Source organism: Rhinatrema bivittatum, chromosome 7 (genome assembly GCF_901001135.1).
Source record: "Rhinatrema bivittatum chromosome 7, aRhiBiv1.1, whole genome shotgun sequence".
Lineage (NCBI taxonomy): Eukaryota > Metazoa > Chordata > Amphibia > Gymnophiona > Rhinatrematidae > Rhinatrema > Rhinatrema bivittatum.
Window position 1 is genome coordinate 218,037,448 of NC_042621.1, and position 23,146 is coordinate 218,060,593.

The 23,146-nt window shown below is 46.2% G+C and overlaps 1 protein-coding gene across 1 annotated transcript in view; it reads left to right on the top strand.

Annotated features, from left to right (window-relative positions):
• Positions 1–23,146, top strand: part of KIF20B (kinesin family member 20B) — a 401,219-nt gene that overhangs the window by 314,091 nt on the left and 63,982 nt on the right. The window contains exons 26-27 of the mRNA XM_029610715.1: positions 6,429–6,554; positions 7,014–7,159. Of these exons, the coding sequence (XP_029466575.1) occupies positions 6,429–6,554; positions 7,014–7,159 (272 nt within the window). The remainder of the gene's footprint in view (positions 1–6,428; positions 6,555–7,013; positions 7,160–23,146) is intronic.

Here is a 23,146-nt window from a genome sequence, read left to right on the forward strand (position 1 = left end):
ATATGAGAGGGTCAGGGAAAAACACAGAGGAACAAAGGTGTACAGAGAAGCAAGAGAGGGGTGAGGCATAAGCGACAAGAGGGTGGCCAAGAAGATTTAGGGTCTAAACAGATGTCGGTAGAGAGGGGTGGGAGTCAGATGCAAATGGTTATCTGCTTGGTTGCCTGATGTTGGGTATTCTTCATGGGGAGGGAGGCGAATCGGGGTAGGCCTGAAGGAACAACCAAGTTTTTAGGTTTTTTTTTTTTAAATTTAGGAGTTGAGGTCTCTGTGCATAGATCAGGAGGTAGGGAATTCCATAGGATAGGGCCAGCAAGGGAGAATGCTCTGTTCATCGTAGAGGTAAGTTTGATTGATTTGATTGACGGTGTGCGGAGAGTTCCTTGGAGGGCAGGGCGGGTAGGTCTAATGGAAGTGCGCGGATGGAGAGGAGGGTTGATCCAGTTGAGGTTTTCATTAGTCAGACTTTTATGTATGAGGGAGAGAGAGCTTTGTACAGTATACATGATTGTATAGGGAGCCAGTGAAGTTCGATAAGTGTTGGTGTGATGTGGTCCCTTTTTTTGGAGTTTGTGAGAATACGTGCAGCGGCGTTTTGTAAGAGTTGTAAAGGTTTGGTATGCGTTGAAGGGAGGCCAAGGAGGAGGGCGTTACAGTAGTCTATTTTAGAAAAGATAATAGACTGAAGAACTCTGCAAAAATCAGAAAATTGTAGTAAAGGTCTGAGTTTTTTAATCGTTTGTAGCTTGAAGTAGCAGTCTTATGACAGAGTTGATAAAGGGTTTGAAAGTGAGTTGGTTATCAATGAGGACACCCAGGTTGCGAGTGTGTGAGGAGAAAGATGTCGATGTGTGTGAGAGGGGGATGGCTGGAGGGGGCTGCTTGTTGGAAATGATTAGGAGCTCAGTTTTTTTGGGGTTGAGAGCAAGGTGCATGTCTGTGAGGAGTTGGTTAATGGAGGAAAGGCAGGCTTCCCAGTTTTGTAGGGCGGTTTGGAGGGAGTCAGAGAAAAGGAAGAGAATTTGCATGTCATCTGCGTATATGAAGTGCTTGATATGAAGATTGGTGAGAAGGGTGGTAAGGGGAAGCATGTAAATGTTAGAGTAGAGGAGAGAGAGGAGCCCTGGGGGACACCTTGAGGGAGACTGATAGGTTCAGATTCGGTGTTATCAACTTGGACAGTGAAGAAGCGATTTTGTAGATAGGATTGTATCCAAGAGAGAGCATTTCCAGAAATTCCAATACTTCTGAGGATGTTGAGAAGGATAGAGTGATTGACAGTGTCAAAAGCTGTAGATATGTCTAGCATAGCAATCAGATAGGAGGAGCCCGAATCGGTTCCTTTGATAAGGGTGTCAGTAAGTGAGAGTAGTAGGGTTTCAGTACTAAGATGCTTCCTGAAACCATATTGAGTTGAGCGCAGAATGTTGTGTTGTTCGAGGTAGATGGAAAGGCATGAGTTGACAAGTTTTTCAAGGATTTTAGCTAGGAGGGGTAGGTTGGAAACTGGCCTGAAATTGGACAAGGTAGAAGGATCAAGATTAGGTTTTTTGAGTAGGGGTTTAACTACTGCTTGTTTGAGAAAGTTAGGGACTGTGCCTTGCTCCAAGGAACAGTTGAAGATGTTAGATAATGGTTTAGCAATTACTTTGGGAATTGATAGGAGAAGTTTAGAGGGGATAGTTTCAGAGGGATGTGAGGATGGTTTCATCTTTCTTAAGATGTTCTCTATTTCCAGTGAAGACGATGAATCAAAAGAGGAAAGAGTAGCTGAAGAGTTGATAGGAAAAGTAACATTGTTGGTGCTATGAGAGAACTGTGCAGTGAGGGAGGAAATTTTATCTTTAAAAAAGTGTGCTAATTCATTACAGCGATTCTTGGAGGTAATTGTTGGTGGTTGTGTGTGGGAGGAGTTGGTGAGGTCAGCAATCATTGAGAAAAGAGCCTTGGGATTATATTGTAGACTGTATCTTTCTAGCATAGTATTCTCATTTAGTAAGGAGGATGGAGTTTCTATATTCGTGCATGCGCTGGTGATAGGTATTTTTGGATGCAGGGGAGGGGTACTTGCGCCAGCACCTTTCAGCAGCTCTCAGCTGAGTATTGAGATTTCTGAGGTTAGGCGTGAACCAGGGTTTTCTATTTCGACTGGCCGGATTGATAGTTTTAGTTGTTAAAGGGCAAAGCTTGTTGGCAATGTTAAGGGTGAGGTCAACCCAGGAGGAGAAGGCGTATGGTGACGAGAGGTCAAATTGGTTGGCTATGTCAGAGCAGGCTTGAGTGAGGGTATCCACGGTACAGGTTTTGCAATATTTGAAAGAGAGAGGTTGCGCTGGCATGTTAAGGGATGTTTGCGGTAGTGTGAGGGTAGTTTGGATCATGGAGTGATCAGACCATGGTACTGCCAAACATGAAGGGGGATTGATTATATTGATAGGGGAGTTGATGAATATAAGATCTAGGGTGTGGCCAGCTTTGTGGGTAGGAGAGTGGACAATTTGATTGTATCCCCATAGCTTCCAGGGAGGAAATGAAGGTTTCACAAGCAGGGGATTGTGGGCAAGCATCCACGTGTAGGTTGAAGTCGCCAAGGAGAATCGTGGGTAAGTCAGAGGAGAGGGATTTGGCAAAGAATTCAATAAGGGGGGAGGAGTCTTTCTCTAGAAGACCCGGGGGGGGGGGGGGGGTGTAGATGAGACAAATTTGAAGCGATTTAGATTTGAAAAAGCCAATTTCGTACTGGAGGGGGAGATCACATTTCTGGGATAGAAGTTTAAGCTCTTTTTTTACAGCCAATAGTAAGCCACCGCCTCTTTTCTTTTTGCGTGGAATTGAGAAAAGGTCGTAATTGTCGATAGGGAGCTGGTTGATGAGGGGAGTGTCATACTGTTTAAACCAGGTTTCAGTTATAGCGCAGATTTCTGGTTTGGAGTCAGAAAGTCATGTAGGAGATGTTTTCTTCTGGAGGGATTGGGTGTTGAACAATATTAAGAAAATAAGTGAGAGACTGATTGCTTGAGTGCTGGGGAGGATGGGGATAGGAATGAGCCTTCTTCTGATGTGTGTGGTCTTGTGGGATAATAAAGGGGAAATTCTTGAGTGGAATCCACGCTGAGAGGAAAAGGGGCAGTCGCAGATGAAGGGAGGCATTCTAGATGGGTGTATTATAAAAGTCGAAGCAAATTCACAGGTTAAGGTGAGGCAAATGGAAAGGAGAGAAATATGGGACTTGGAAAGGGGTTGTAGAATCAGTCAACGTGCACGATACGGTTGCAAAGCATAGGGGAACTGCTATGCGCAATCGAAGGCGTAAGCGAAAGGCGAACGAAGGGGTGAACAAAGGGGCAGGGCCCTTTGTTGCGCACCTTTGCAGCGCGATGCCGGATGGATCAGGCGTTTAAGTTTCAGCGGGGTCTCCCTTCTGATGACGTCAAATTGGGTCCAGTGACAGGATTGGTCGCCAAGGACCCGATTTGGTCCTAATATGGTCAAATTTGAATTAGACTGGAAGGGGGACAGTAAGCAAATCCATGGCTCTCTTGCTAAACTTTCAAAAGGGAAACTTTGATAAAAGGAGAAAAATTGTTAGGAAAAAACTGAAAGCAGTTACAAAGGTAAAAAGTGTGCAAGAGGCGTGGTCATTGTAAAAAAAATACCATCCTAGGTATAGGATGGTATTTTCCAGATATATTCCACACATAAAAAAAGGTGGAAAGAAGGCAAAACGGTTACCGGCATGGTTAAAAGGGGAGGTGAAAGAAGCTATTTTAGCCAAAAGATCTGCATTCAAAAATTGGAAGAAGGATCCAACAGAAGAAAATAGGATAATGCATAAGCATTGGCAAGTTAAATGTAAGACATTGATAAGACAGGCTAAGAGAGAATTTGAAAAGAAGTTGGTCGTAGAGGCAAAAACTCACAGTAAAAACTTTTTAAAATATATCCAAAGCAGAAAGCCTGTGAGGGAGTCAGTTGGACCGTTAGATGATCGAGGGGTTAAAGGGGCACTTAGAGAAGATAAGGCCATCGCGGAAAGATTAAATGATTTCTTTGCTTTGGTGTTTACTAAAGAGTATGTTGGGGAGATACCCGTTCCGGAGAAGGTTTTCATGGGTAATGATCCAGATGGACTGAACCAAATCACGGTGAACCTAGAAGATGTGGTAGGCCTGATTGATAAACTGAACAGTAGTAAATCACCTGGACCAGATGGTATACACCCCAGGGTTCTGAAGGAACTAAAACATGAAATTTCAGACCTATTAGTAAAAATTTGTAACCTATCATTAAAATCATCCATTGTACCTGAAGACTGGAGGGTAGCTAATGTAATCCCAATATTTAAAAAGAGCTCCAGGGGCGATCTGGGAAACTACAGACCAGTTAGCCTGACTTCAGTGCCAGGAAAAATTGTGGAAAGTGTTTTAAGCATCAAAATCACAGAACATATAGAAAGACATGGTTTAATGGAACAAAGTCAGCATGGCTTTACCCAAGGCAAGTCTTGCCTCACAAATCTGCTTCACTTTTTGGAAGGAGTTAATAAACATGTGGATAAAGTTGAACCGGTAGATGTAGTATACTTGGATTTTCAGAAGGTGTTTGATAAAGTTCCTCATGAGAGGCTTCCAGGAAAAGTAAAAGGTCATGGGATAGGTGGCGATGTCTTTCGTGGATTACAAACTGGCTAAAAGACAGGAAACTTACTCTAAGATTAAATGGATAATTTTCTCAGTGGAAGGGAGTGGGCAGTGGCGTGCTTCAGGGAACTATAGTGGGACCCTTACATTTCAATATATTTATAAATGATCTGGAAAGGAATACGATGAGTGAGGTAATCAAATTTGCAGATGATACAAAATTGTTCAGAGTAGTTAAATCACAAGCAGATTGTGATAAATTGCAGGAAGACATTGTGAGACTGGAAAATTGGGCATCCAAATGGCAGATGAAATTTAATGTGGATAAGGGCAAGGTGATGCATATAAGGAAAAATAACCCATGCTATAATTACACAATGTTAGGTTCCATGTTAGATGTTACCACCCAAGAAAGAGATCTAGGCATCATAGTGGATAACACATCGAAATCGTTGGTTCATTGTGCTGCAGCAGTCAAAAAAGCAAACAATGTTGGGAATTATTAGAAAGGGAATGGTGAATAAAACGGAAAATGTTGCTCCATGGTGAGACCGCACCTTGAATGGTGTGTATAATTCTGTTTGCTGCATCTCAAAAAAGATATAGTTGCGATGGAGAAGGTACAGAAAAGGGCGACCAAAATAAGGGGAATGGACCAGCTCCCCTATGAGGAAAAACTAAAGAGGTTAGGACTTTTCAGCTTGGAGAAGAGACGTCTGAGGGGGGATATGATAGAGGTGTTTAAAATCATGAGAGGTCTAGAATAGGTAGATGTGAGTCGGTTATTTACTCTTTCAGATAGTAGAAAGAGTAGGGGTTACTCCATGAAGTTAGCATGTGGCACATTTAAAACTAATCGGAGAAAGTTCTATTTCACTCAACACACAAACTCTGGAATTTGTTGCCAGAGGATGTGGTTAGTGCAGTTAGTATAGCTGTGTTTAAAAAAGAATTGGATAAGTTCTTGGAGGAGAAGTCCATTACCTGCTATTAATTAAGTTGACTTAGAAAATAGCCACTACTTTTACTAGAAACAGTAACATGGAATAGACTTAATTTTTGGGTACTTGCCAGGTTCTTATGGCCTGGATTGGCCAGTGTTGGAAATAGGATGCTGGGCTTGATGGACCCTTGGTCTGACCCAGTATGGCATGTTCTTATGTAAAGCTGAATAAATAACCAAAATGCTGTTGGTACCTCTGCAGCAATTGGGTTCAAGTTCAAAAAGATAGCAGGAGTATAGTTAATATAGTGTGAAGAGTGGGAGCAATGGTGGGAATAGAAAGCCTTTTTTTTTCATTTTATTTAATGGGAACACTTTTGAAAAAGGTTCATAAAATTGTCTTCCTTAATGCTGAAATGGTTACCTTTTTACTCTGAGCAAATATTTGCCATGAATAGGGAGGGACTATTATATAATGGCAAAGAATTATTTTAGTGATTTATTTTAATTTTTTTTCCTTTTAAGCATTTTTCCTAACATCCTGTATATCAGCCAGCTACAATACAATTTGTTTTCAAATCTATACTGAAAATGAATTAGGATTGCTAACTTAATTGCACAAAGTACAGGTGCCTTGATTAGAGAAGAACCTTTCTCTGAAAAATAACAGAATAGACTTTTTACTTGGAAAGCAATCTTTGTTAAATGACTATTTCAGGTTCCAAACACATTTAACGGTTATAATACTTCATCATGTAGCTTTTTCTTTGGTAATAGGAAAACCAAAATTGGAATGGATGCTGTCAAAGTAATAGTATCTGAAAATAATTTCTTTAACTACTTAGACCTACAAGCAAAAGAAAAAATAATTGAAGACATGCGGTTGACACTAGTGGAACAAGAACAGACTCAGATGGAACAAGATCGGGTGCTTGAGGCCAAAGTAGAAGAGAATGGAAAATTAACTGCTGGCAAGTATTTATATCTTATAAAAAGTGAAAACTTAAAAAAACAAAAAAAAAAAAACCCTGATTTTTATCATCTTGATTTTAAGCAAAAACATAGCTCTACAAATGCTTTCCCTTTCTTCACTTGTCTTGTCATTTGTCTCAACTATGGATTATACTATCTATTTCTTTTTTTTTTATTTTATTTTTATTGAATTTTAATCAAAATATACAGAACATTTGTTCTTATATAACAGATAATTAGTAATATACTTTTAACTAACAAAATAATACTATCAGGACCTAATATTTTCATATGTTATAATCATAAGTAAATGATTTACTAATTGGTGGTTCTTATCTATAGCTGGGGCCAATACAGAGGCTCATTTAGGTTAGGAATTGCCTCTGCATAAGAGGAAAATGCATAATTTTATATATCAATAAATCAGTTTTGACGTGCTTCTCTTTTAATCTGCCCAGAACTAGAAAGATGGAAACAAAAGTACACAGAACTGGAGAACAGTAGGAGCACTAGAGAAGGGTGTGAGAAAACAGATGCAGAGCAAGAGGCCAGTAACACTGAAGCAGTTAGTACAGAAGTAATAATGCTGCAAAATAAATTGAAGGTAAGTATTTTTAATGTGACATGTATATTGCATGTTGTTCTCCCCCACCAATCTGGATGCCAGGGTATTCACACTTTCTCTACAGGATGAGATGAAGGATGAAGACTCAAACAGGAAGTGACTTTATCTTTACCACCTGGCTGTTTGAAACACACTGCTCCAGATGATGAGCAGAGTGCTGTACTGTGTTCCAGAAAGAGACTGGCTTCAGGCATGTCTGTTCTAAATGTGCTGGGCTGTTGGCTGGACCTGGGATAAAGAGGAGCTTCCTTATCGTCCATGCCAGACCTGTCCAAACAAGTGAGTTATGTCCCCCTAGCCAGCAGATGGAGACAGAGGTCAAAAAAGCTCAAAGCTGACTTTACTCTTGCTTTCAGCTCTTTAATATTTATCTCTCCTCCAGCAAATGTGTGGCATTATTTATTTAATTAAAATTACCTGCCCTTCCATAGGTCAGGGCGGGATCAAAATATTCATACTTAGTAAACTTGGACAAACATGTTAAAAACAAAGGCAGGATAAAATAAGATCATCAATTACCATGGCACAACCTTTTGGAAACTTAGTTTTTCATAAGCCATTTTAAGTAGATGTGTCTTGAGCTTTCTTAAAAGATTTAGATTTTTTGTTTCTTATTTATGCTAGAAGGGAGTTCCAGGGAACAGGTCCTGCAAGTGAAAAAGCCTGTTCTCTAGTCTCATCAGGATTGCTAGTCTCAGGGGATGGCACCTTGAGGAGTCCTTGATTGGAAGGTCTTGAGGGTTCATGAACTTGGACTGCAGTTATGTGTAGGCTGCTCCTCTGAAGGCTTTATTAGGCCGAGCTTCTCTGTGTAGAATAGACGATTCCTGGGAAGGCTTTAAGCCCAGGTTTCTGGAGCGTAGACAGTCTTGGGTGCTCTAGGTGATGGTCCTAATGGGACTGATTCTCCAGTTCTCTCTTGGAAAGTGACTCATTTGCGGTCTGAGATCCCTCACCAATGTGTCAAGCACTGGGTAATTCCAGGTGACTTTGTTCCCTTGGTCCAGCAGCAGAAGCTGCTGATAGCTAAGGCAGCCAATTATTAATCTACTTGCAGTGTGAATCCCTCAGAGGAGAATACCTTTTGAAGTAATTGCCTTAGAAGCATAGATATATAGGAAAGCAAAAATTGAGTAAACCTCTGTCCAGAGGGAGTTCTGACTGCAGAATCTTCATCTGCTGATGGTAAGTTGGACTTGCTGGGGAAAAAATGCTTAAAATTTAAAAAAAAAACAAAAACAAAAAACACCATCCAGGCAGGCCAGGCCACATTAGCAGTTATGTACCTTAGCAGATGGAGATGGAAATCACTTTGTCACTCTTAATATAGTCCTGCACAGTCAGCCTACTAGTATTCTCCATCTCCAGCAGAAGTTAGACATGCTTACTTATGGACATAGGCCTGCCAGGATAGAACAGGTGAGCTATCGGACTTTCTGAGGTAAAAGCAAGCACGCCCTCTCTGAGTGTCATGAACAGACAGGACAGTAGCAAGGTGAATGCTGATGCCTTTTCCCTCCTCTTGGTAGTGAAGGTGGTCCCAGTAGGGTAAGGATGTCTTGGGCTCCACTCTTCTGTCTTGTCTCCTTCTCTGCCTGTATCCTACTCCCTTCGTGTGCCATCTGTCCTCTTCTCCCCAGGGTACTCTCTGTCTTACAGGCAGATTGCCTATTTTAATTGCGGCTGACCGAGAAAGTTTAAAAAAAAACAAAAACTGAGCAGCTGCGGCTGGGGCTCAGCAGCAGTTCTGGCTGTTGGCGAATCTGCATCAGGCAGCGTGTTGCAGCAGGAATAGAGTGCAGACGGGTGCAATCAGCAGAGCCACAAAGAAAGCGCATGTCAGGCACCATTTTGGGACTGCAGGCAGGATGCACCGTGAGAAAGGACAAGAGATAGGCACCATGTTGGGAGGAGTTCACACTGGAAAAACTCTCTGGTGTCAGTCAGCGAGGGAAGAGGCTTTCTCCTAGGGCAAGCAGGATGGTAGTCCTACCATGTGGGTGACATCATCTGATGGAACCCAGCATGGAAAACGTTTGTTAAAGTTCTTATAAACTTTGGCACACTGAAAATGCCCAGCATGTCACTATTGTGCTTCCATGTGGGGTCCCTCTTCAGTCTTTTTTTTTTTTTTTTCTGCAAAGTATTTGCCTTGCGGATTGTGGAGCTCTGTTCTTTTCAAAATGTTTTTTGCTTTCCCAGTCAGTTTTTCGACTGTTCTTCGCCGGGTCCCTCTTCCTCCCATTGGTATTCCAGTCAGCGGTGCTGTAGGTTAAACTTTTCCCTTGTTTGCAGTCGATCTCCGCTGTGTCGTCCTTGGTGGCCGCCAACCATTGACCACTTGCTGGCTATTTTTCATGGTGTCTGGTGTCCGCCGATGCCCCCAGTGCCGGCAGACCATGTCTATTCCTGTTCCATATGAGGTCTGAATCCTTTGACTGGGGGCATTGCATGGTGTCCGGGGGTGTTATTTTTGCGATTAAATGACCCCTAAAGCCTGTCGCGCCCATCTGGACTATATAGAGAATCTTTTTGGCGCCAAAAAGTATGATCCATTGACTCCAGCATCGGGGGCATAAACGCCTGGAGACAATGGGGAACCATTAGATATGCTGTCTGTGTCCACCCCTCCATCAGGACCTTCTTGGGAGAGAGGGGCCCAGGGATAGACCATTGCTGGTGTCATCGCACTCTGACGTCGGGCTCTTCTCTATCCTCTGCTCTGGGGAATGAATGGGCCAAGCACCGAGCGAAGAACCGTAAGCATAGACACCGGTTGCTGTCGGGCCAGGAGTTGCTATGCTGCCACTGAAGCGACCCTGTGGGGGAGGACTTATCACCCTCCATCAGACCCAGGAGTCGCAGGTGTTCCCCCACCAGTGACTGTGCCTCCGAGCCTACTTGGAGCATCGAGGGGGCTCTGATGCCTTCTCCTCCTCAATTTATCTTGACTTCAATGGATTTTCAGGAGGAGCTGGATCGCAGGGTGCAATCGGTGGTGCTCAGTCCTGCGGGGTATTGAGCCGCCCCATGGCACTGGTCCCCATGCTGGTGCCAGTCAGCACCTTCTCTGGTGCCCCTGCTAGAGCAACTGGATGTCCTTTTGGGTATGCTACTGACACAGCTGGTGTCTGGGGGATTGTTTGTTTTCCAGTGGCCACCGATGCCCCCTCTGGAGCGATTCCCATCATGGGGTCCTCTGAGAAGTAAGAACCAATGCGGCCGCTGGCACCGTCGGGGCTGTTGATCCCACGGCAGACATTCCCTGGTCCAGTTCCCAGACTTTCAGGGACCTCTGTGCCCAAACTGAGGCGGGGGCAGGGACCCTTCATGGCAGCCGCCAGGGGACCTTAGCAGGGAGGATGTCCCATATGATTCATGGGGGCATACCTCTGACTTGTCATCGGATGACTCAGGGGGGCCTTCTTTCGGACTTGTCTCCTCCAGATGAGAGGCGCAGGTCCCCCCTGGAAGACTTCTCTTTTGTGGGCTTTGTCTGGGCTATGGCGGAGGCTATCCTGTTTCAGCTACTTACTGAGGAGAATGCTCAGCATAAGATGCTTTCCCTGTACGTACTTGGATCAGTCCAGACTCATAGGTTTTGCATCCCCTCCAGCAGATGGAGACAGAAAGTTTGACAGACTCTGCCTTATATGCCAGGGTGCCACCCACAGTCTCAGTATTACTCTGTCTCCAGCAGATGGTGGAGGTGCAAAACTCAGTCTGGTTCTGGTTACTTGGAAAAAAATATAAAATAGATAATTGAAAAATAATTAGATAGCATTTAGGTCAAGTTAGAATTAAAAAAAAAAGCCATCAGGAGAAGACAGCGGGAGAACGTCCTTCAGCTTCCCAGGGGGTTTTGTCAGGTCCTGAGGGGACCATCCCCCCTGGTGTGTGAGGTGGCTGCGGCTAGGGGTCGAGGGCCCTTTTTGCCTTTGTGCAGCAGTGTCTGGGGTGACATCGGGGAGCCCGGATCATTCACCCCAGGCGGACCGGCCCAGGAGCAGGTCCCAGGATTACCCAGGCAAGTTTCATGTTAAAAAAAAAAAAAAAAAAAAAAAAGGTTTTTGCTGACCTGTTTTTCTTTTTCTTCGGGGCTCTCCCTTCTCTCTCTGCTGCGGCTGTCGGGGAGCGCTTGTGCTTTTTTCTTGCTGTATTATTGCCGAATTAAAAAAAAAAAAAACAGCTTCGCTTTCTTTTCTCATGCTGCGCGTGTCTGTTGACGGATTACCTGTGTTTGGCCTACCTCCCCGGAGGCGAGGGAACATCTGCGGTCGCCAGGGGGTGGTGCTGCATGGGCGGTCCATTTCGCTGGCTTTCGGAGGGCTACAGGCTCCTTCTTCCAGCCCGTTCCCGCTGAGTGCAGGAAATGGCACCATTTTGGGAGCTTTCACTTTAGAGACACAGCTCGTGTTGGGGGAGGGGAATCTCCCACCTCCATTATCGCCACAGCAGCTAGTTCTGCGGCCGAGGTCTCCTGTGCTGGCTGCCCCTGTCCAGGGGGATGACATGGATACTGACGGCTCTTCATCTTTTTCCTCGGATTTTGTCTTACCCTCGGATTTTGTCTTATTAATGCATAAGGCCTTTAAGGCCAGGAAAGCCTGCAAAAAGCAGTTTACTACTAGGCCGGCTTTCTCTATTCCGCCCCCCAAGGCCAAACATAGATCTCGTGTCTCAGGGGACAGGATGGTCCTCAAAAGTGAAGCGCCCCATAAGAACCGTGGTGCCACAGGATGGCTCGGACACATCTTCAACACAGCAGATCCCGGATGGTCAGGATCTTCCAGCCCAGCCTCCGATGGGGGTGGAGGGTGATGGGGTCCGGCAGCAGAGTGCTGCGCGCAAGTCCCATGTCGTCAAGAGAGATGACCCGAAGGTAGTTCGTCTATTCCGGAAGGAGGAGCCTAGGTCCTCTCATTCCCGCTATTTTGGGGGAATTGGGAATTGAGGCTCCGCAAGAAGTCTCGTTTGGGATCTGTGGATCCCATATTACTAGGCCTGAGGGGTCCTCCTACGTCTTTCCCTTTCCATTTCTCAGCTACTGATCTACTATTCAGGGAATGGGACACCCCAGATCTGGGTTTGAAAGTCACTAAATCCATGGATAAGCTTAATCATCTGCCTGAGGAAGCTTTGGAGATCCTTCCAGTTCCAAAGGTGGATGCTGCAGTATCAGCAGTAACAAAAAAGACCACTATCCCAGTCACGGGGTCGATGGCCCTCAAGGATTTGCAGGATTGGAAGCTGGAGCTGCAACTTAAGAAGATCTTCGAGGTGTCTCACTGGGGGTCCAAGCAGCGATGTGTAGCAATTTTTCTTTGAGTGCAGGCAGACGCTGGGTACAACAGTTGCAGGCCAACGAATCACTTTCTAAAGGAGAAGCTCTTCAGGCTGGGCGTCTTGAGGCTGTGATCGCTTATAGTGCGGATGTCCTTTATGACCTCATACAGACGTCTACTCTGTCCATGGTTTCCGCTGTCTCGGCGCGTAGATTGTTGTGGTTACGAAACTGGTCTGCGGATGTATCTTCAAAATCCCAGTTGGGGTCCCTACCTTTTAAAGGCAAACTGCTGTTTGGGAAGGAATTGGAGGACATGATTCAGTCCCTGGGCGAGAATAAGGTGCATCATCTACCGGAAGATAAGCCAAGGTTGAGAGGTTCCTTTTCCTCTAAGTCTTGCTTTCGTGGGGGTCGAAGATCTCGAGCGCCCCGTACGTCCTCTTCCTCCTTTCGGCAGAATTCAGGTAGACTGTCGTGTCTCAGTCCTTTTATGGGAGACGTTTTGGTAGACCAGGTAACACGCAGTCCACATAAGGAGGTAAGCCCCCGCAATGATGTGTGGCCGGTCCATTCCTCAGTTCCGGTCGTAGGGGCAGACTGTCCCTGTTCTACGAGGAGTGGACCAAACTCACATCGGACCAGTGGATTCTCTCTGTGATAAGACACGGCTATGCTTTAGATTTTGCACGTCGGCTCCGACACCCGTTCCTGGTCTCCCCATGCGGCTATGTGACGAAACGGGCAGTAAAAAACATGTTGCAATGCCTCATCGACCTCTGAGTGATCGTGCCGGTGCCTCCTTCGCAGCAACAAAAGGGTTTCAATACTGGGACATCATTATCAGTTCCAAGCTCTGCATTTTGGTCTTGCTACGGCACCCAGGACTTTTACCAAGATAATGGTGGTGGCGGCGTAACTGCGCAAGGAAGGATTGTTGGTACATCCGTACCTGGACAACTGGCTGATTCGGGCGAAGTCAGAAGAGCTTTGCCACTCAGTGATTTGCCGTGTGCTTTAGCTACTATGAGCGCTTGGGTGGGTTGTAAACCTTGCGAAGAGTCGCCTCATTCCCTCCCAGTCTTTGGAATTTCTGGGAGCTTTATTCGACACGCAACAAGGAAGAGTGTTTCTGATGTCCGAACGCATCACCAAGTTACAAGGCCAAATTCAAGTCTTGTTGCCCAAGCATACTCCGAAAGTCTGGGATTACTTGCGGGTCCTGGGTTCAATGACGTCTACGCTGGAACTGGTTCCATGGGCTTTTGCGCACATGCGTCCTTTACAATCAGCATTGCTTTCCCAGAAGAATCCAGTTTCTGAACTATTTCATCTACCCCTGCCTCTGTCAGAAGACGCATGGTCCAGTTTGGCTTGGTGGCTTCTCTCGAGCAACTTGAGTCGCAGGGTTCCCCTAGTGGTTCCAGAATGGACGGTAGTCACCACGGATGTAAGTCTTTCCGGTTGGGGAGCAGTGTCTGGGGATGTCTGAGCAGGGCCGATGGTCCCAAGAGGAGTTTCGCTGGTCCATTAATCACCTTGAGACCAGGGCAAGTATGGCTGGTGTTACAAGCCTTCTTTCCGACCCTCCAGGGGAAATTGGTCAGGGTGTGGTCGGACAATGCAACCACGGTGGCATATATCAATTGCCAAGGAGGAACAAAAAGCCAACCCATAGCATTGGAAGCTTGTCAACTGATAGGTTGGGCGGAGCAGAACCTGGTCAGCATAGCGGCATCCCACATAGCCGGGGTTGACAACGTTCACGCGGATTTCCTCAGTCGACATCACCTCGATCCGGGGGAGTTGGCCGACGAGGCATTTCAGCTCATCTGTGAGACAGGCACGCCTTGCATGGATGTCATGGCGTCGTTCCAGAATTCCAAGGCCCCACGCTTCTATGCTTGCCGCAGGAACACGGGAGTGGAGGGAGTAGATGCTCTGGTGCTTCCCTGGCCGTCAAACGTCCTGCTCTATGTATTCCCGCCTTGGCCTCTAATCGGCAAAGTGCTACGGCGAATAGCACTACACCTGGCAGAAGTGATCCTGGTAGTTCCCGAGTGGCCGCGTTGTCCATGGTTTGCGGATCTAGTCAGTCTGGGGATGGCGGGTCCCCTGCGGTTTCCAAATCTTCCAGATCTGCATCAAGGGCCTGTCTGTTTCGACCAGGCAGATCGCTTCTCTCTAGCGGCATGGCTTTTGAGAGGCAGCGGCTGAACGACAAAGGGTATTTGGACGCGGTGGTGACTTCTCTTTTGAGATCGTGTAAAACCTCCACTTCCCTGTCTTATGTCCGGGTGTGGAAGGTCTTTGAATCTTGGTGCGTGGAGCGACAGATTGTTCATACCCGAGCGTCCGTGCCAGATATTTTGTGTTTCCTTCAAGCGGGGTTAGCCAAGGGCTTATCGTGTAGTTCCTTGAGGGTGCAAGTGGCAGCTCTTGGTTGTTTACATGGTACTATACAGGGGGTAGCGCTGGCTGCGCCTCCAGATGTCTCTCGCTTTCTTCGGGGAGCCGAATCATTTGCGTCCGCCGGTAAGATACCCTTGTCCATCTTGGAACTTGAACCTAGTCCTTACGGCTTTATGTGCTGCGCCTTTTGAGCCTTTAAAAAGGGTGATGTTGAAGGATCTCACGTTGAAAGTAGTGTTTCTGGTGGCAATTTCTTCAGCTTGTAGAGTGTCCGAGCTTCAGGCATTATCTTGCAGGGAGCCTTTCTTTAAGGGTCTCTGATTCTGGAGTATTCTTGCGAACAGGTCTTCCTTCCTTCCTTCCAAAGGTAGTTTCCTCATTTCACATGAACCAATCAGTGGAGCTTCCGTCTTTTTCGGATCTGAACTGGTCAGATCCCCTTTATACGGAGTTAAGGAAGTTGGATGTTCGCAGAGCTTTGCTACTTTATTTGGAAGTTACTGACAGTTTTCGGGCCTCGTATCATCTCTTTGTATTCTGGAGTGGCCCAAAAAGGGGTAATATGACATCTAAGACCACGATAGCCCAATGGCTGAAAGAAGCTATAAATTCTGCATATTTGCTACATGGTAAGCCCTTGCCTCATTCTACCCGTTCGCAAGTGGCTTCCTGGGCGGAATGTCAACAGGTTTCGCCACAGGAGATTTGCAGAGCAGCTACTTGGAACTCCTTACATACCTTTGTGAGGCATTACAGGCTGGATGTCCAGGACCCAGCTGCGGGAGGATTTGGAGGATGTGTGCCCAGAGCGGGCCTCTCCGGATCCCATCCCAGGTAAGAAAAGCTGTGGTACATCCCAGGAGTCTGGACTGATCTGGGTACGTACAGGGAAAAGAAAATTGGTTCTTACCTGATAATTTTCGTTCCTGTAGTACCACGGATCAGTCCAGAGTCCCGCCCGCTTGGCGCATAGAGGTAATAGAGAGTCCCCTCTTTTGTTTACTTATTGGTCTGCAGATCAATCTTCTTTACCCTAAATAAAGGGTTTGGTTCACAGTAGGGGTTAGTGATCCTGTTCGACTTTATAGTTCCTATATATAGTTAGTTTGGTTTTGATCCATTCTGCTTTGATACTGCGTAATACTGACAGACTGTGGGTGGCACCCTGGCATATAAGGCAGAGTCCGTCAAACTTTCTCTGTCTCCATCTGCTGGAGGGGAGACACAACCCAGGAGTCTGGACTGTACGTGGTACTAACGGAACGAAATGTATTTATTTATTTATTTTTATGTACCGACATTCAGTCTGACATATCGCATCGGTTTACATTCAGGTACTGTAGGTATTTCCCTATTCCCTATCCCCAGAGGGCTTACAATCTGAAGGGGTCATTTATCAAAATGCGATAAGGCGTTTTCGCATGTGTTAAGGGCTTATCGCGCCATCTTCGCGCCAGGGCTCTAGGAAGTCCTATCACCAGAGGAAGTATTATCATCCTGCCTCACGGGCACACATGCCATGCACCAGCTCCTGGGCCTGCTCTCGGCAGCAACAAACCCCCAGGCCTCAGCCAGCTCTGCAGGAGAGCCCTGCTATGAGGTTTTGACTGGCGGCGGGGGAGCATAAGCCAAACAGCTGTACCCTCGACGTCCTGCCCTCCAGTAGGGCGCAAGCTGCCTATCTTTGCAAACCGCTGGCCCCACATGACCTCTGATCAATGAGTCCTCTCCATTCACCAAGGGTACTAGCTGAGCTTCAGGGACTTCCCTGTGGACTCCCCCCGTGTCAATCTTGGGGTCTGCCCCTCATCAGGAGGTACTCGACAGAGCTCTCCGCCCTTTGAGTATCTGGAGTGGTTGAATCCCAGTGGAGCCGAGGGTTCTAATCTCGGTATTTCATGATACCAAAGAGAACAGGGGGGATGCCCCTATTCTAGACCTGAGAGCTTTGAACAATGGTCTCTTTGGGCACCCTCGATCTGAAAGATGCCTATGTCCACAACGAGATCTTTCCTGGTTACCGGAAGTATATTTGACATGCCATGGGCAAAGAACACTTCCAGTACAGGGTGTTACTGTTTGGACTTGCATCGACCTCATGGTTCAAGTGCCTGGTAGTAGTAAGAGTGTATGTGTTCCCCTACTTGGATGACTGGCTGGTCAAGAGCACCATCCAGGAGGGGGCACTTTGCTCTCTGAAGTTGACCATTCAGGTGCTAGTCCCTCAGGTTTGTCATCAATTACCCAAAGTCCCACCTCAGCCCGTCGCTACAGCTGGCCTTCATTGGGGCCCATCTAGACTCTGCTCAAGTCAGAGCGTTCCTACCCCATGATTGGGCGCTTGCCCTGTCGTTGCGAGTTTGATCTGCCAAAGCCGGGAGGGGTCTGCCCCGCCTTTTGCTTTGTCTTCTTAGCCACATGGCTGTGTCTGTCCATGTTGCTTCCTGGCATGCATGCGCAATGGACACTGCATTCACAGTGGCAGCAGGCCACCGAGGACCGCCTTGCGCACATCTGCATTACGCAGCCTCTTCAGATCTCCTTGTCTTGATGGGAAGATCTTTCCAATCTGGAGCAGGGGAGCCTTTCCAGGCTCCCCTGTCTCAGGTTGTACTTACCACAGTCGAATCAACTCTGGGTTGGGGTGCTCATGTGGACAACCTCCATTCGCAAGGTTGATGGATGGCTCGATTCTCAGTTTCAGATAAACTTCCTGGAGCTGGGAGCAATCTGCTATTCGGTCCTCATCCAGACAGGTGGCAATGTGGGTCCATCAACAAACAGGGAGGCACTGGGTCGTTCTTCCTGTCAGGAGGTAGTGCACATTTGATCCTGGGCTCTGTCATGAGGCATGCTCCTCTGAGCCATGTACCTATCCAGGTCAGAGAATGTGGTGGCAGACCGCCTAAGTCGGATATTCCGGCCACACGCCATGGTCCTTGAATCCAGTAGTGGCGGATCGCATCTTCTGCCTGTTGGGGACCCCGGACATGGACATCTTTGCCTCCCCTTGCCAACAGGAAAGTGAGTTATTTCTCCCTGTTTATATGGAACACCAGCCTCAGACGCCTTTGCCCGCCATTGGGGCAAGGGCCTTCTGTATGCGTATCATCCACTTCTGCTGGTGACAAGGACTCTCCTGAAGCTCCAGCAGGATAAGGGGACCATGATTCTCATGGCCCCTTGTTGGCCGACCTGATCACACAGGATCAGGGCATGCTACGCCAACCAAGCCTCAGGGTGTTAGCCTTGATGGGCCTGGATGTTGAAAGGCTAGTTCTGCGGCTCCTGGGCCCCTGTGACAATGTGTCTCGGGTACTGGTAGCTTCCAGGAAGCCTTCTACCAAAAAGTCTTAGACTGAAGTGGAAGAGTTTTTCTATCTGGTGTGCAAGTCACAGTTTGGATCCGTGTGCCTGCTCCACTCTAAAGGTGCTAGACTATTTATGGCACCTTTCGGAGGCTGGCTTAAAGACCAACTCAGTCAGAATACACCCGAATACCATCAGTGCTTAACACCAAGGAGTGAGCTGTACGCCTGTCTCTACAGCCTATAGTGGGGTGGTTTATGCGTGGTTTGCTTCAGCTGAAGCCTCCCCTGCGGCCCCCCATTGTGTCATGGGACCTTAATGTTGTATTGGCTCGGCTCATACATAATCCTTTCGAGTCTCTGCACTTCTGCTATCTGAGGTACATGACTTGGAAAATTCTTTTCCTGGTTGCGGTCACTTTGGTGCTCAGGGTTAGTGAGCTTCAGCTGTTGGTGACATATCCACCCTACACAAAATTCTTTCATGATAGGGTGGTCCTGCGTACTCACCCCAAGTTCCTGTGTAAGGTGGTGACTGATTTTCATCTCAAATCAGTCAGTTATTCTGCCCACCTTCTTTCTGTGGCCTCATGCACACCAGGACGAACAGGCTCTGCACAGTCTGGATTGCAAGAGGGCCTTAGCTTTCTGTCTCACGTGCACAGTGGCCCACTGGCATTCCACGCAGCTCTTCATATCTTTCTATAAGAACAGATTGGGAGTTGCGGTGACCAAGCAAATTGTCAAACTGGCTGGCAGATTTTATTTCCTTCTGCTATGCGCAGGTAGGCCTTCAGCTTGGAGGCCGTGTCAAGGCTCACTCTGAGAGCCATGGCGGCTTCGGTAGCTCACTTGCGAGCTGTTTGCTTGCCAAAATCTGCAAGGCTGCAATGTGGAGTTCTTGCCACACGTTCGTTGCTCACTACTGTTTGGACGAGGATGGCTGACATGACAGTAGCTTTGGCCAATCTGCCCTTTGAAATCTTTCAGCTGTAAACCCAACTCTTCCTGCCTAGGGCCCATTGTTCGGGTTCAGGCTGTCTCCCTCTTTCATGTGGATTATCTCTCATTGCACATTGGACCAGGAGAATGGGCGTTGGCTCCAGAGGTCTTTCACCTCATCGTGGATCGGTGGAGATGGCCTTTCCTGCATCAGATGGCAAGCTAGAAGAATGCGAAAGTGGAACACTTTGTCAGAAAAGAGACATTTGAGCACTCAGGGAGATGTGCTAGTTCAGTCTTGGCAGAAGAGCAAGTTACTCTGTTTCCGCCATGGTCCATGATCGGTAGGTTGCTTCAGAAGATAGTGCAACATCCAGGCTTAATGCTGTTAGTCTCCCTAGATTGGCTGCATAGGCCATGTTACACAGATCTTCCTCTTCTTGTAGAGGAGCTGCTGAAGCTGCCTCTACGCGGGGGGGGGGGGGGGGGGGGAGTGTGTTTTATGGCATGGTCTGATCCTCTGTGACAATCCGGATCAGTTTTGTTTTACAGTTTGGCCCTCCAGAGAGCTTGACTCTTGAAGTACGGTTATTCCGTGGCAGTAGTGAATACTCTGTTGCGAACATGCAAGTTTTCTACTTCATTGGCCTACATTTCATATCTGGCTGATTTTTGAGTATTGGTGCTAGGATCACTCTTGTCTTTCCTCCCCAGGGTCCATTCCCTTAATCCTAGATTTTTTTGCAGGAAGGTTTGAGTGAGTGATTGGCCCTGCATATGCTGAAGGTGCAAGTGGAAGTGTTAGCATGTTATAAAGGTTGCATGCAGGGGGAGACCTTTGTCTTCGCATCCAAATGTCTGTTTTTGAGAGGTGTAAAGCACATTAGGTTTTTGTTGCGTTTACCAGCCCCCCCCCCCCCCCCTTTTCGATTTGAATCTAATCCTTTCCTTTTTGGCAGATCCCATTTTTGCCTGCTTCATTTTCCTTACATTTGTTGACTCTGAAGACAGTATTTTTAGTTGCTATTTGTTTGAGGCAGATTTTGGAATTTCAGGCCTTGGCTTGTAGAGAGTTTTTGGTCAATACTCTGGCAAGGGTATAGATAAGGACTGTGCTTTCCTTTTTACGAAAGATGGTTTCAGATTTTCCCTTGAATCCATTTGTTTTGCTGCCATGCTTAGGGATTTGGATAAGCAGGAATTCCAGATATTACCCCCTTCGGATGTGCGGTGGCATTTGTTGCAATATCTTAGTTATCAATGAATTTCACAAGTCTGATCAAATTTTTCTTCATGGTGGCATTAAGGTAGAGGTGGCTTCTTGCACTACAGTGGCTTGTTGGATTAAGGAGGTTGTGGCAGTGGCTTTTGTAGATGCGGTAAAGCCTTTACTGAAACAAGTTAGGGTACATTGGATCTGGGCGCAGGCAGCATCCGGGGCAGAGTTGTATATGTTTGCCAGGCATTATCAGCTGGATATTTGCGGCAAGGGAGGATGCATCCTTTGCTAGAGCAATGCTACTGGGAGAGCAGACAGCCTCCCACCTTTCTGAGGAGTAGATTTGGTAAATCCCACTAGTGTGGATTGGCCTGCCTGGCTGAAGAGGAAGGTGAAATTATTTCTTACCTGATGATTCAGAAATATTTCTTCACGGAGAGGGTTGTGAAAACCAAAACAGTGAGAGAATTCAAAGGGGCACAGGATAAATACTGTGGATCTCTAAAAGCTAAAGGATGGAAATGAAGAGTGCATGGGGGTAACTTGCTGATGCAGCGGTTACTACCCTTAACCATTAAGTTGACTACGTTGATGCAACTCCAACATTGCTCTTTGCTTCAATGGCAAGGCATAACGGGGAATTGGATTCAAACAGCAATAAACAAGGGCCCTGACTTTTACGGTCTGGGAAACTATAAGCATGGGAATAACTTGCATGGCAGATACTACCATAAGCTTTCTGGGCAGACTGGATGAACCATTTGGTTCTTTTCTGCCAACATTTCTGTTTGTGTTTAATTTCCTTTTCTCTAGGACAGGCAGGCCAGTCCACCATCCCCCCTCTGGGCTGCCTTGTAGCGATTAAGCTTGTTCTTACTTATAGGATTCTTGTCAAGTGTATTTGTAGAATCCGTGCAAGGATCTCAGATAAGTGTCTTGATCAGCAGAGAGCCTGGTAAAGTGGATTCCATGTTTGGAATAGTCCTCTCTTATGTTCCCTATGTTGTATTGGTGTTCATGTTGAGTCCATTGCTTCTGTTTAAAAAAAAAAAAAAAAAAAAAGTGCTTGTACACATGTCTACAGTTGGCTTTTGAAGAAAATACTGGCAAGCTGATGTCTGTGCAGGACTATGAGTGACAGTGAGTTAGTGATCTCCATCTGCTGGCTGGAGTGCATAACCACTAGTGGGGACTGATCTGCCTGTTCTAAAGGAAAGGAAATTATCAGGTAAGCAGTAATTTTACCACCTTAAAGGGTTAAACGTTTGCTGGCTGTGTTTGAGAGTTTTTAAGGCTAGTAATTGTTTGCAAGTTTTAGAAATTGGACTTTGAGCTTTGATTTTTTTTTTAAGGTTGTAGACGTTAAAATTTGCTTTGTAAGTATTAAAATTGTGAGTTTGCAAAGGTCACTTACTTGATCTGAAAAAGAAAGATTACTGGTTCCTGGGCAACTAGTCACTAGTTTGATTTCCACTCACTTCCCTCCTCCCCGCCCCCATCTCCCACCCACCCCAGGCTCTTTCTTTTAGATACTCCCCTCCGTATCCAGTTAAGAGGAAAATCTTGAAAATGAGTCAATTAGCAATTTTGTAAAGCATACAATTAAATTCCAAACAGGATAGCTCAGCATTAAATTTATCATTTTTATAATGAACTTTTAAATAGTGGCTTTTACTGTTTTTATTGCAAACATTTTATATTTGAAAAAGCATCAATGATTTGACATTACTTATATTAAGAAATATACATTTTATATCCAATATCACAAATTATACAACTCTACAAAGAAACTCTTGTCTAATTTATACAAAAATATACTAAAATCTATAACATCAGAAAATATTCTCATACAACCACTCATAGCCTTATAAAGGGCATGTCTCAAACAGCCAGAGTAGCAGGCTTTAAAGAGAGGCACAATGCCATCGGTAAATGGTAATGGGTCAGCGTGTCAGCAGGTGCATTCTGCCTGGCATCTCAGTAGGCAGGCACCAGATGGGAGAGCGCGAACTACAGTGGGTCAGCACACTGCAAAGTGCAAAATTGGATGAGTTCCCACATTGAGTCCTGGTGGAAGGCAGCACTGTAGTGCACATGGCACAGGCCCTTGTTGGCACTCCTATTTTGGCTGGATCAACAGACATTTTGTTTCTTCATGCCAAAAAAAATTAAGCATACCAGACTCTTTACTTCCCTTTTTGCTTCAACAGTCAAACATGGACGTTTCCGGGGGAGAGGGGCTGCATATTTTCCTGCAGGCACAGAAGAGGCTGCACATTTATTTATTTCAGAAGGCAACCTCACATGCTTATTGCAGCTTCTTTCTTCTGATAGCTCCTCTGATAGCTGAGCAAAGGAGGAAGCAGCTTGCAGAAACAGTAAAAAAAAAAATAAATATATATATATATATATTCCAGGGTGGTGGTCCTGCTGGGCAGAACATTTGGCCTGCTTCTTGACTTTCCTAGCCCTAGTCCTGCATGGAAGTACTTTAGCTTATCTTTAGCAACATTTGGGGTGCTAGAGCATGCCACTAGCTAGGGACAGTCATAGGGAATTGGCTGGGCAAGAGGAGGAGGGGAGAGGTAATCCTTTGGACAGGCTGCGATTGCCTCCTCACAAGGGGGTAATGCCTCAATGAGGAAGCTGTTCAGGGAGAGAGAAGCTGGTGCATTTTAATTCTGGAGCATGACCTCCTGCAGCTCTTGATTGGAGCGATGAGAAGCAGTAATTTGTAGGGGTGATTCCTTATTCCTGAGTGCTCTTAGGCACCCCTATCCAATACTTTTCTTCTACTTCTG